Source organism: Pelecanus crispus, chromosome 4 (genome assembly GCF_030463565.1).
Source record: "Pelecanus crispus isolate bPelCri1 chromosome 4, bPelCri1.pri, whole genome shotgun sequence".
NCBI lineage: Eukaryota > Metazoa > Chordata > Aves > Pelecaniformes > Pelecanidae > Pelecanus > Pelecanus crispus.
In genome coordinates, this window is record NC_134646.1 from 28,604,734 (window position 1) to 28,618,348 (window position 13,615).

The 13,615-nt window shown below is 43.9% G+C and overlaps 1 protein-coding gene across 5 annotated transcripts in view; it reads left to right on the plus strand.

Annotated features, from left to right (window-relative positions):
- Window positions 1-13,615, plus strand: part of LEF1 (lymphoid enhancer binding factor 1) — a 69,741-nt gene that overhangs the window by 40,715 nt on the left and 15,411 nt on the right. For 3 of the 5 annotated variants that reach the window (XM_075708731.1, XM_075708733.1, XM_075708734.1), the window contains exons 4-8: window positions 331-463; window positions 4,500-4,590; window positions 8,838-8,960; window positions 9,702-9,864; window positions 12,542-12,649. In XM_075708731.1, the coding sequence (XP_075564846.1) occupies window positions 331-463; window positions 4,500-4,590; window positions 8,838-8,960; window positions 9,702-9,864; window positions 12,542-12,649 (618 nt within the window). Of the gene's footprint in view, window positions 1-330; window positions 464-4,499; window positions 4,591-6,895; window positions 6,980-8,837; window positions 8,961-9,701; window positions 9,865-12,541; window positions 12,650-13,615 lie in introns of all 5 variants that reach the window. The other 2 variants (XM_075708729.1, XM_075708730.1) reach the window with 1 other exon arrangement.

Here is a 13,615-nt window from a genome sequence, read left to right on the forward strand (position 1 = left end):
GCGGTGCCTGCCTGCCCGGCGTGCTGCTCCTCCGGCCGCCGCTTCCCTGGCCCCGTCTCCGTGTCTCCCAAACACCTTTCCTCCTGCTCCCGGCCCCACCCATTTCCCTGCATTTCCTCAATGCCCACATCCCTCCTCAGGCATCAGTGGTTCGAGGATGCTGATTCTGGCAGCAAACCTGGTTGCCGTCTGCCGGCCCCAGTGCTGTCCACCCTCCCTTCAGTAATACAAATACGTAAAAATTGCATTTTTTAAGTGCTTTTTTTTTTTTTTAAATGCAGAAGCCCCATCTCACTAACACAATTTAATTTTTTTTTTCTTCTCTTGCAGTCAAACAAGGTGCCAGTGGTACAGCCTTCTCATGCGGTTCACCCCCTCACCCCTCTTATCACCTACAGCGATGAGCACTTTTCCCCGGGGTCGCACCCGTCTCACATCCCCTCCGACGTCAGCTCCAAACAAGGTGAGCCCATCCTGTCCTGGCAGGGGTGCAGAGCAGTCCCAGTGCCCTCCATGCTGCTGATATGGCTTTATTCATAATATTTTAGAAGGAGGGTTCCAGGCGTGCATGCCTGCTTTCAGAGACAGTAATTCTGCCGTGATGCTGATATTTAACTTGGCTGTTTAAATCTTCATGCTCTCTTTCTAACGTGATAATTTGGGCTTGCTTTACTCATCAAAATCTTTTAAAATCTCAATAAGCAGCAGCCAGTCCTCACCATCCCCTGTTGTGCCCGAGGCTTGCAGCGTGCAGATGCAGAAACGGCAATCATTCCTCACCTTCCCGAAAACGGGGGAAGAGTTCTTCAGCAGTGATGTTATTGAAACCTTTTCTTTCTCCTGTTTACTCAAAATTCTATTTTGTGTCCTAGTATTCTGGCTGTCTGAATTCTTCCATACGCCAGTTGGCATAACTGAAGCGTAGCCCATAAAATACAGTTTTGAGCCTGCACAGGTTAAAGCTTTGCAAACATGACATTTTTTAACCTTCCGGTGCCCACTGCCTTCTGCAGAAGGCATTGGTTTAGATGCCAGAGTCACGGGTGTCAGTTTTCTCTGTGCCCCTAGGACTCCTTAAAACAAACAAGCCCCCCAGATACTCATCTGGGAGCGTCAGACCAGCCCCGCTCCGGGTCAGTCTGTGGGTCCCCGGGGAAGCGCCGACAACCTCCGAGGCGCTGAGCCCAGCCTGCACCGAGAGCTCCCACCCAGCGCCCTGGCGAACCCTCCCCAGGAAACCCCTGGGTGCGTCTGCTTGCATTGGGATGCAGGAGCTGGGGGGATGTGATGGTTGTTGGGGGGGTGCAAGGTGGGGGGGACTGATCCCGGATGGCGCAGGTCTGAGCTAGGGTTTGGGTAAGCAGCCTGAGGAGGAGAAGCCTGCGCAGGAGAACTGGTGGCAAGGAGGGAAGGGGAGGGAGCAGAGGGTTTACGAAGGCGTTCGCTGTAGTCAGGACATCAGTGCATGGGCGTGAAGTCTGTCGGTGCCGGGGCTGGAGGGTGCCTCTCCCCACCTCTTTCTGCACACACGTGTCCCGCCGTGTGGCGTGAACCTAGTTGACAAGTTCATGAAGCTCTGCTTTACCTGGGCACATGTCCACATGCACAGTTGTCCTGTTTATCTGGAGTCTGAAGAGGTATCTAGCCACCATCATTCAGGGAGAGAGACTTTTCTTAGTTCTGACTTCCCCTGAATGCCTAGTTTTTATTTTGGCCTTGCTCCGCAGATAATAACATGGACTACATCCAGAAAATACCACGGCCTTGTGGCTCTGTGTGTTTTTTGCTGTTGGTTAGTTGGTTGTCTCTTTTTTTTTTTTTTTATAGGGAGCAGGAATACAAAAAAACACTCTGCCTGGAAAGCCTGGCCTGTAAATACATGTATACTATCTTTTTCAGAGTTGGAAGAAGCAAATGGAGACCTCCTGTCCTCATTTGTCTTATTCCTTTGCATCAGTGCCTAGGAGAAGGATATTCATGCTCGTTCCTTGAAATCCCAGGGGTGCCACCCATGTTAGAGTATGGGATTCCCACCTCTTGCCCAAGCTGGCTGTGACGGCTGTGGCACACCCCGCTGCTGCAGTCTGTGAGCTCAAGAGGTTTTCACTTACTGCGCAATGGGTTTGCCCTCCTGCACCCCAATTCTTTGCCTTTACCCCTGGTTTATTTTTGTAGTCCTCTCCTGCGGACCCAAAGTGAACATCTGGCTTGTTGTTTCTGCTGCCCGTCCTCCCTTCTGCCTCGTCTCGCCCTCTCCCCTGTTCCGCCCCAGCACATCTCACTGCTCACGTCCCCGTCCCCGGGCACAGTGCCGGAGAAGGGCTCTGCGGGGGGGCGGCCAGGGGCGTCTGGCACAGAGCTCGTGCCCCTCCACTGTTCCTGAATGGGCTCTCGATCCCTTTGCACAGTGTCTGCTGGAGATGGGGATGGATAACGCAGGCTGGAGACTTCTGGTTTTGGCTGTGACAGTCTCCTGGATGTGTGTGGTCTTTCCATGCTCCCCGTTTTGGCGCCGCTGGCGTGTGGAGCAGCCCCAGTGAAGTGGCCCATGCAGTTGCTGTGAAGAGAGGATTTTTTTCCCTCAGGTCCTCTGCCAAACGCCTCTGACCATTGTTTCTGTCCTTGCCTCCCACTGTGGGTCTGGAGTGAGGCCCTGCCCCAGTGCCCCAGCCCAGACGCTGGGGTGCCCTCCTCCTGCCGAAATCCCCCTGCGGGCAGGCAATGGGGGGGCTCACAGCAGCTTGCCCGCAGTGCTGCCTCTCGCACCCCAGGCATGTTGGGTTGGACACACAGCCACTGCCTTGCTAAAGGCGGTCACTTCTTTCTTCCCCTTTATTTTATTCTATTTTTTTCTTAACCCTCCCGTGAGCAAAAGCTTTCTTTGGAGAGCACTGGCCATGCGGTACCTGCATGTGTTCTGCTGGGTCTTAGGTAGCTGACAGCCCCTCAAAGGGGGCCACAAGTTTTGGACTAGCGATAACCACTGGGCGTTAGTGCAGAAAGAGCAGCATCATCTCCATGGGTCAGAAATGCGGATGCTGGGGAAGGAGCAGGCCAGCATCTTGTGCAGAACTTGGTCTGGCCGGGGCAAGGTCGTATCGTCACTCCCAGGAGCATCAACCATCACCAGAGATGAGAGAGATAAGAGGCTCAGCTTGGTTTTCACCCTTCTTTTTTTTTTTTTTTTTTTTTTCTTTTGTAACCTGCTCTAAAAGAGCATTCCCACTCGCATAAAAACCCTGGAATATATAAAGTGTTCCCTCTCCTGTCAGCCACCAGCTGTTTTACACCTTTGAAAAGACAACTGGCCAAAAATGTGATCCTTGGGCTGTGGTCCCAAGTCTGAGAATTTAACTTTTTTGAGACAGTAACACCACCAGTATTGTTTTCCATCCTTTTCTGTGCACAATCCCGAAAGATATTCTTCAAATCTTATAATTAAATTCAGAAGATTTAAATACAAACTAGGTGGGGGAAATAAATCAGTAGCATCAATCTATAAACCAAGTCTCAAGGTAGCACACACTCACTCTTGGACCTTTGGAGTGTCACCACATAAATATTTAATGCCCTTTTAAAGCAGCTGATTTAACATGTGAAGTAGACTTAACAATTCCTTCTGCTTCAGCCCCCTCTTCCCCAAACACATTTAAATAAACCGATGTCTTTGTGGCCTCTGCAACTGTAATTCCATGTCTCCTGGGGCACGAGGTTTAGGTGAAGAATGGAGACCATGGACCCTTTTGGGACAAGGATTAGCTTTAATCTTGAGGTGATTCTTGCAGTTGTAGGACTCTGTGTTCTGGGGCATGTGAGCTGATGGATCATTTCTGATGGGACTCTTATTTTTCCACGGAATACTACCAATGGAAAACAGATTGACCTTGGAGCCCACAGGAGTCAACTTGATGAAGAGCTTAGTTGGAGCTGGAGTGACAATTGGAAGCCAAATGAATCATATCAAGTGTGACCATTACAGGCCTGAAAATGATTCTTAATTAACCACTGATCCTCTGTGGTAGCAAGTTTCCAAAATCTGTGAATCCATAAGGGAACCCACGAAAACGTACAAGTAGCAATTTACCTAATCTAATAGCTCTGCTGCGCTGCCTCTTTGACAATGCTTTATTTTCCTCTTGTTTCATGCTGTGTTGGAAGAGGTCCTCAGGATCCGATCAGGTTTGGTGAAACCACTGAGAGGACAGTATCACCTAATGCACTTTACGGGAGATCTGAACTTGTGCAGGCCCTTACCCCCATACATTTATTCCCTCCTTCCACTTTGTTTTTTCCCTTGGAACTGCAATATCATGTACAAGTTATTTATTATTTTAAAGATGGCATGGGTAGCCTTTTGCTTTTAATGCTAACCAAGAACATAGTTATTTCTGATCTAGAGCACTAATTCTGTCGTAGCATTGGCCATGTTAGCTGTGAACTGTAGCTCATGTGTAGTATTTTGAGGGGAAAGTCATTCATTCTTCTGTGCTCTTTAACAGGCATGTCCAGGCATCCTCCAGCTCCTGATCTCCCTACCTTCTATCCCTTGTCTCCAGGGGGGGTTGGACAGATAACACCACCTCTTGGCTGGTAAGATCTTTTGGCTTCTTTTCAGACAAAGGTGCATGTTCACGCTGTTCGCTGTTGTTGAATCAATTGCAGCATTTACAAAATAAGAGTGTTGCTGCAGTAAGAAATTACTACATTATTTTAGTTGAAAAGATCAAAAAATGTCGATCTTTGAAATGAATTGAATCTGGGTTTTGAACACATACAGAAATTGAAGTGTGTAGATTTCACTTTGAAGTCTATATATTTCTTATGGCTCAGATTTGTGGCTCTTGGCATTTGGAAAGATAGCAGAAAACAGTTCTCGAGGAATTAAATGTAAATTTTTAATAAACAGAATTACAGTTACTGAGGGGAGGGGAGAGGAGGTAAGAAGGAACTTTGAAGTGTGTGTGAGTGGGGAAATCTTGAAACTGCACCAAAATGGCAAATAAGCTTTTGTAGTCTGCTGCTTCTTACAGTTTCTATATGGAGAGAAGCCTCTGTCATTGGGCAGTTTTGCTGCTCTTGCTAATACTAGCCGTTTCAGGACCTTTCTCTGCCATTTAGGGTGTCATTTTCCTTTTGGAGGAAATGTGGTATTTTCAGAGTCTGCTTGGGGTAGATATGTACTTGCCCTCAGATCTGTTGGAGCAAGGAATAAGGAAACTCAGCAACAGTTTCAGTGCTTTAGAATCTGTATCTTGACTAATCTGTGCCCATGCAACGAGCAATGCAGTTGGGATTTTTTTTTTTTTTTAGTGTGTTTATGGGAGGGAAACATGATCCAGATGACAATAGGCATAGAAAGTAGAGAGCAGAAGATGGTGAAATGCTGTAATGCTGGCAAATCTTTCAGGAAGTGCCACATGCCTTTCTGGAACAAATTATTATAAGATACCAAACTAAAATATGGGAGTATCTGACTCTCTATTTCTTTTCTTATTTTTTCCCCCCTCCTCCCTGTTCGTTCCTGCTCAGCTGACTCCCCACCTCCACCACCACCAGGCAGTTCCTGGCATTCGTTTTCCAGATGTGGTCAATCATTTCTTTTGAATGGTTTCTCATTCAGAGGCTGGGGGGAGGGAAGAGGGAAAAGAGAAAGAAGAGGAGAGACAAGATCCGATCTTATAAGGCTTGGGGATGTGTTCAGCAGAGAGCTCACTGACAGCATGACGTACCCAGCCGTTCCTTATGCTATACGGCTTCCAGCTGCCTTCTGTGCGATAGCGCTGCTGAGACTTTCTCCACCTTTTTTGTTTTTTTTCCCTTCCCTTTGAGCACTGCTCATTTTCAGTAATGTACTTCAAGTGTGAAACCTGTATCCTGAACCTATTGGACCTCAATAAGGTCCAAACCTTATTGACATTACAAGGCCAATATCCCTTTTTTTCCCCTCTGAAAGCTGATCTGCCAGTCAATAAGTAACTGTTTGAATAGGATTGATGTGTGTGGTGGTCTTTCTGAGCTGGTTCAGGTATTTGGGCTGAGCTGGTGTTTGTTTGCCTTACCATAGCATGCTACTTCAGGGTGTTAATTGTAGTCACGACCTGAACCGTTGCTAACTGAAAGTAACCAAAATGTAGCGATGATGATAAAAACTAGAGATTCCAAATGACAGGGTGGTGACAAAATATTCCATATATGTGGGAGTATGAAGGCATTAAGAATTTCACACAAGCTACTTTTACTGGATTGCAAAGTTTGAACTTTAAGTAGTTAAGATGGACTTGTGTTGCTGTGGGCTTTTAGGTGGTTATGGGTTTTTTTATCAAATAAACTTCTACTTTCTTAGAAAAGCTGGCCACTTCTACCTCATTATAGAAGATGCAAATGGAGAGACTCCTAAGTTTTCAAAGACTTAATACAAGTGTTGAAAAGGTTTTCTATCTTGACAAGTCACAGTCTGGTGTTCTTGCACTGATCTACAGTAGAACTATTTGGAACAAAATGCCTCTTTCCTAAGAACTAGTTAACCAAATCTGATTCCAGTGCTTTTAAAATTAGGTGAGAGAGGGATAGAGATAGAGAGTGCATGCATGCCTCTGTGTGTGTGTGTGTTTGTGTGCGTGTGTGTTTGTGTGCATGTGAGCTTTGGGGGAGGAAGGCTGGTTGTTTTGCTTTCTTCCCCAGTGGAAACCCAGATTGGGAATCTTTCAGTAGCGAGGGAGAAAGTCCAAAGTGTTCAGGTATTCGTTAGCTTTGAATATAGCAGAACTCTTGAAAGTGTTACCTGTTACTATTTTTTGTGACTAGTACTGAGTTCCCATCAAGTGCTTGTAACTCTAGAGTAACTACTGAATACCTTATCGTATGATTGATGGGTTCCTTTCTTCTGTGACCTCAGGCAAGGTCAGCCTGTATATCCCATCTCGAGTGGATTCAGGCAGCCCTATCCATCCTCACTCTCAGTCGACCCTTCCATGTCCAGGTAGGTGTAGGAGGTGAATGACTGACCGGGGAGTAACTGCTGGCATTAGAGGGCAAGTTGCTCTTCTGCTTGCATCTTGGTCTGCCTTTGCTTGCTTTTCAGTCAGCTAAAACTTTATGCATACATTTTTATTTAACATATTTGTGTATATACAGTTTGCCTGGATCCCACACTGGTCTCATTCAGCATTTTCTTGGCAGTCTCTGAAGTATTGCAATTAGGAGCACTGGTGAATTGTCAACAATTAATTGAGCTGTTTCATCTGAAATGAGTCGTTAGTTCATTTCTAGATGCAATATATAGCGTGCATCCTTGGGTTTTGCTCATGCAAGTGTGCAACCAGGTGGATTGTCACTCTAGTCTGCGTTCTCTAGTTCTAATTTCAAAGTGGTTGGCAATTAGTGTTGAATCACGTAGGTATCACTCTGTGTGGAAACTTGCTCACAAGTAGGTATTTTGTAGCCCAAAGCCACTAATGGCAAGGGATGCCAGCACAGTGTGTTTGTACTGGTGTGTGAATCAGGCACTGTGTCTTTATGTCTAAGTGCAAGCAAGCAATGCTAACTGAGACTTGGCTGTGACACACTCCAGACCTCCTCTCCTCTGCTTTTGCACTATAAAGACAGCTTCTGCATCCTGTGCTTGGTGTACACAAGGTTGCAATATACCATTCTTGGGGTTTTTTTTGTGTGACCGGTAGAAGACACATCCTCTTGCACAGGGACTCAAGACAGTCCCCTTTATAAAGTGGTGGGTCCTCTTGCCTCTCTTTGTGTGGGCTCCTTTGGATTGTCACTGTCCCTTCACTTCTTTACAGGGGAATGATAAGCATATACCTGTCAGGGTGGTTGGGAAAAAAACCCATTCTTTCTCCATAATAAAATGACCCGATTTGGTTACAGGGCTTTGTGTTTGCTTTATTTTGATGGCATGAAGGAAAAGGGCAAGGTGACTAGGGAGTGGAGAAAGGAGAGGCTGGATGTGATTCCTTAACCAACATTCATTCCGCAAACCTTTGGAGCACGAGCTTGCTTTTGATGTTAATGGTACTTTCCACCAGTTCAAAATAAAGCATGCAGGTCTGCTGCTGTGCCTGAGCTTGCAATGCTCAGTGCCTTCAAGATCTGTCTCAGCTGTCCTTGAAGATGACCTGGGTTAGTAGAGCGGGATGATTGAGTTAGTGGTACTGTGGTTTTCTTTTCATTATCCTTCTTGTACAAATGAAAAGAAGGTTTATTCGGGACAAAAGTCTCTCCCTTCCCGCACCCCCTTCTTCCAGGATGCAGGATTTTTTTAGTTTATTTTTATTTTAAGCATTTGAGGGAAGGATAGTGAGTTTAGGTGAACTGATGTTAAAATCTTTCAGCTTAAGCACCTTGAGAAGTAAGAGATTTCTTAGAGAGCCATCAGGGACTTCTTGAAAATACTTCTTTTATTTTATTTGTTTCTGCATGGCAGTTCCCTCTTTTGCATTGGCTGGTGGTGGATATTTTAAGAATGTTTATATCTTGGTGTGGAAATACAGTTTTTGGTTAAGAAATGTGTATTTTTATTGCTAGTCAGTGCAACAGTACAACCATTAAATGTTTCTTGTGTGCATTGCTAAAACTGTTTGCCTGAAAGGTAATAAAATAACTTATTTACAAGCAAAATGTTGATTGATTTGTTTGTTTGCTTTTCTTGAATAAGTGGGCTACAATGCACAAATCTTAGCCAAATATTTTTCATGCACTCTTAAAGAGTTGTCTTCCATTGCAAGCTCCGTAGCGTTGCGTTCTTGGGGCATCCTGCTGCTGTCATACATGTTTGACACCTGTCTTCAGTAGGGTTACAGACCTTCCTTTGTTTTCTATTTTAGGTTTTCACATCACATGATTCCTGGTCCTCCAGGCCCTCACACAACTGGAATCCCTCACCCAGCTATTGTAACACCTCAAGTAAAACAAGAACATCCGCACAACGACAGTGAGCTAATGCATGTGTGAGTCTGCCTTTCTGCACTAGCCCTTAATCTATAAATGTTTGAGAACTAACTCTATCTGAAGAAGAGACAAGGACGTTAAAAAAAAAAAAAAAAAAAAGAAGAAAAAAAGTGCCTTTCATGTCCTCTTTGAATTTTAACTCTTCTCCTGTAACTGAAGCGGGAGATGTGGGCTACTGTTTGGGAAGAGTAATGAGACATAAAGCCATTTCTCATTCCAGTCCTGCACTTTTTAGCTGTCAGCAACAGTCATCTTGATTCAGACATAATCATGGACCTGTCTGCCTGTGGATGTTGCTTGAGTGTGAACTCATGCACTTCTGCTGGAAAAGGTCTTAACTGCAAAATCTACTAGTAAGAAGCAGCCCTTCTGCTTAGACCTTGAAGGCAAAAGGCCTAAGAAGGAAGTGGATGAGGAACTATCCTCCTGCCTGTAGCAGTGGTCTTCTAGGGTACTATGGATAGCCATTCAAAAAGAATTGAGACAAGTGATGTATTTGGAGCAGATCAAATGTTATTTGCTAGAGAATGTCAACCTGACACCCTCCCTGAGTATTAAATTAAGTCAGTTCTCTGAAAAGATATGAAAGTGGATGGGGCATGACCACTGAAATTCTCATTATTACTACTTAAATGGTACTGTAACCACAGGTTGGTAATTTTCCGTTGGGGATTTTTTTAGGCTGAAGGTAAATGGATGCTTTTTTTCCCCTCCTTTCCCTTTCCCCCACCACGTTTTAGGAAGCCTCAGCATGAACAGAGAAAAGAACAAGAGCCAAAAAGACCTCATATTAAGAAACCTCTGAATGCTTTCATGTTGTACATGAAAGAAATGAGAGCGAACGTTGTAGCAGAGTGTACTCTGAAAGAAAGCGCAGCTATCAACCAGATTCTTGGCAGAAGGGTATGTACAGGAGGGTGTGTGTGTACTCACGTGTGCTGCTAATTTGTGTGTGTTTCCCTTTAGTTGGGTGTGATGGCTCAGTTTCTGCTTGAGGAGCTAACTAATGTGCAACCATTAAATTAGCTATACTAGATAAAACATGCAACTAAAAATAAAAGCAGTATCTTGATTTTCTTTTTTCAGCATTAGCAACATCATTAAATTGGTGTCTGTTCCACTTATGTCATGGTGTCAGCACCTCAGGCATGAAATACCCTCATTCACACATGGCAGGAGCATTCAGATCGCCTTCTGGGTCCTCCCTTAGGTTGGCATCCATCAGAGCAGGAGGGGATCATTCAAAGATGAACACTGGATACCAGTGGAGATGGAACTCAGAAGTGAATATGATGTTGTCCAATTGTAAAGTCATATAGGTTGGGAAGGACCCATGGAGGTCGTTTAGTCCAACACGTGCTCAAAGCAGGTCCAGTTACATCAGGTTGCTCAGGGACTTGTCCAGTCAAGTTTTGAATGTCTCTCAAGGTAACAGCGGAGTACTGACGATCCTGGTATATGTCCCAGAGCCTTGCTGAGAGCCATTTGCTTCTGTGGCATTGTAGGCATGTTTTGTCCTTTCCACGCTCCGAAAACAATATGCAGGCCAACCCACAATTACAAACTTCATGTTCACTGTCAGTGTTGTTCTTCCAAGGGAAAGCAGCAGAGGTGAATGCCCGTTTTGCCCTTGACTGTCCCAGAAATGAGAAAAGGGACCGGTTTTGTATCAGTCTGAGTTTGAGTAGGGATTATTCAAATCCCCTTGCTCAGTGAACCTCTCTTCTTGACCACTGACTAAGGCAAGATTGAGAGGCACTGCAACTCTCTGAAAACCTTGTGCTTTTTAAGTGGGAAGTCAGTACATGACCTTAACTGCTACTTCTCTGTTCCGATCTGAAGACTTCCCTCCCACCCCCAAAACAGAGCAGAAATCTATTGGTACTTGTCCCGGTTCCTGCAGCCTTCTGCCTTCTCTCTGATATTCTTGTTACCTCCTCTTAAAAGACATCTCAGTACTTGCCTTTTCCATTCTTTCATGCAAGTCTGTAGGATCATGTTTTCATGTTTTCTCACTCCCTCAGTAATCAATCTTAGTTGCTTAGTGTGTCAGCCTTGTTTTCCTGGCCTGAATGAGGGCAGTGGCTTATTTACCTCCATTTTGGTAATGAATCAAGCCTCAGTGCTCCATTGCCTGTTTTTTCCACAGCTTGGATGATTCCTTTCAAGTTACTGTTCTCCATGAAAGTACCTCAAATTCCACTTCCACTGTGGTACAAACAATGCCTGAGTTATCCAATATAATTGCTTGGAGATTAATTATTATCAAATGTTTTGTGTTCAGTCATCCTGGTCACTATTTACTATACCCTGTGCCACTCCAGAACAGGAATCACCTCTGTTCTCTAGAGCTGATGCTTTGCATGCTGCTGGGCTCTCTGATGCCACGGCATAATGTTTGCTACCTTCCAGTTTTGGAATGCACGTGTGGAGTTTGGGAGTTGCAAATAGGCTGAACTGCTGTGCTCTCAATAACACATTGAACTTGCCAAGTCAAGACAGAAAAGTGCTTTAGTTCACATCTTCTGATGTGTAACAAAATGACATATTAAATCATACAAATGTGATCTGATCTGAAATCTGAGTTCTGTAGATTATTTTTGCATGAGTGTCTTAAAGATTTCATGCCTGTCTTTTTTTTTTTTCTTTGTTTTTTTTAATACCACCTTCTCCCCCCACTCCTCCATGCATGTTGTCAAAGTCAAATGAGAAGACATGTCTAATGCTGCAGCAGTGGAACCTGAGTCTAAATAAAAGGCCTTTACTCTTTTTGGTTCACATCTATGATAGGTGTTTCAACGAGAACAAAATGAGTAGATACTGCTGTAGCTGGTGCCTTTTCAAATGTGCAGGTTCTGAGGTGCTTTTTGTTTGGCTTTTTTTTTTTTAAGTATATAAAAGCAGGACGTTTATCCCTACTTGGCTACAGAGGTAACTGATGTCATTTGGAAGACTACAGTTCTGTGGTTTCTCTATCTTAGAAACTTTTTGCAGTTGCCATTTTCTTCTATTACAACAAGAGGAAATCAGAAAGCAGGTACCTTGAACCTCAATACTTAGAGGTTAATCTTGGAACAGGAGCCTGCTGGTGCCCTGAAAGCACTTTGTGTTGGCATTGAAAACCTATGCGTAGCTGCTGCTTAAAGACAAGACAGCAAACCCTTCTGTGGGGGAGAGTTTGCTGCCCTTTAAAGCAGCACAAAGCCTTTCTGTTTTGTTGGGAGCTAAAGGGTGCTTTTTGGTTGTTTGGGTGCGTTTGGGTTGGGTTTTTTGGTGTTGGTTTTGTTTTTGTTTTTTTTTTTTTTAAAGTAGTGTTGGGAGAGCATGGTTCTGTGAACAGATTATTTGGTGAGCCCTGTTTCCATAAATGATTTTTGTGTTGCTCAAGGCACTTGGCAGTTGCAGAGCTGACAAATGCTTGAAAGTTGGTTAATAAACACAGGTGCTTGTAATTGCTAATGAATTTCATTTTTGCAGTGGGGAAGGACTGAATCAAAGTCACAAAAACACTTGCTCATGTCATCCTTTGCCTAAGTATGAGTTATTTCCTAGTCTAATGCTATGTTTATTTTGTTTGCAGTGGCATGCTCTCTCCCGTGAAGAACAAGCGAAATATTATGAACTAGCTCGTAAAGAAAGGCAGCTACACATGCAGCTTTATCCAGGCTGGTCTGCAAGAGACAACTATGTAAGTTGCTCATTTGAAGGCTCTTTTTGAATTAACTTCCTTTACCTAACTTTTTTTTCTTTCTTCTTTTTCTCTTTAACTTGTGGAAAGTTCTGTATGGAGGGATGGTGAACAAACAGATAACATAAGCCTTATATTTGTTTGTGCTTCAAGCATCCAGAAAACTTGAGACTTTGTTGTTGTCGAGATGCTTCTTATGAAGGTCATAGTTTTTGAGGGGAAAAAATTATCATAGAAGGTTTTTTTTCTTAAGACTTTTTTTTCTTTTTTATTAATTGTCAGTACCATCTGAAAGCTTATGTTCTACTGTACAGCTGTGGATTTTCCATAATTTTCTATTTGATCACTTGCTATCTAGAAATCATCTTTAGACCTGAGCAAAAAAGGGGTGTCTTTCTCTCAGGAGCACTGAAAGCCCAGGGATCTTAATGCAAACTGAACTTTAGCTGAAGGTAACTCAGAATGTTCCATCTCTGAAATAAAGCCTGCAAAATTTGTATATGTAAACTTCATGATAGATTCTGCTTTTATACAGTTTGGTGAAGCTGAGAAGTTTTCTTACAATTACTCTTATTTTCTAATTAAATATCAGACAAGTGTGAATAACACGTTGCACAACTTGCACTGCACAATTGTACTATCATGCTTACAATGAGCTGTCAGTCTAGTCATATGTTATGTTATGAAACTCACAACCTGCAATTCTGAGAGACTGATCCAAACTTGAGATCTGGGCTCCTTTCCGTCCCCCCATCAGCTGTGACATTATTTCCTGTGATAGGAAGTGTACATGCTATATCTGGCTCGGTTTTCCATCAGTATTAGGTGGACGGTAGTATTTCTCTACTTCAGTGATGTCTTGTGGACATGAAAGAGTATGAGGCACCTAAATACAGTGTTAAGAGAAACTGTAGAAGTATCCCACATTTCCAATCCAGCACAGCTACTGTTCAGCTTAAACGAAAT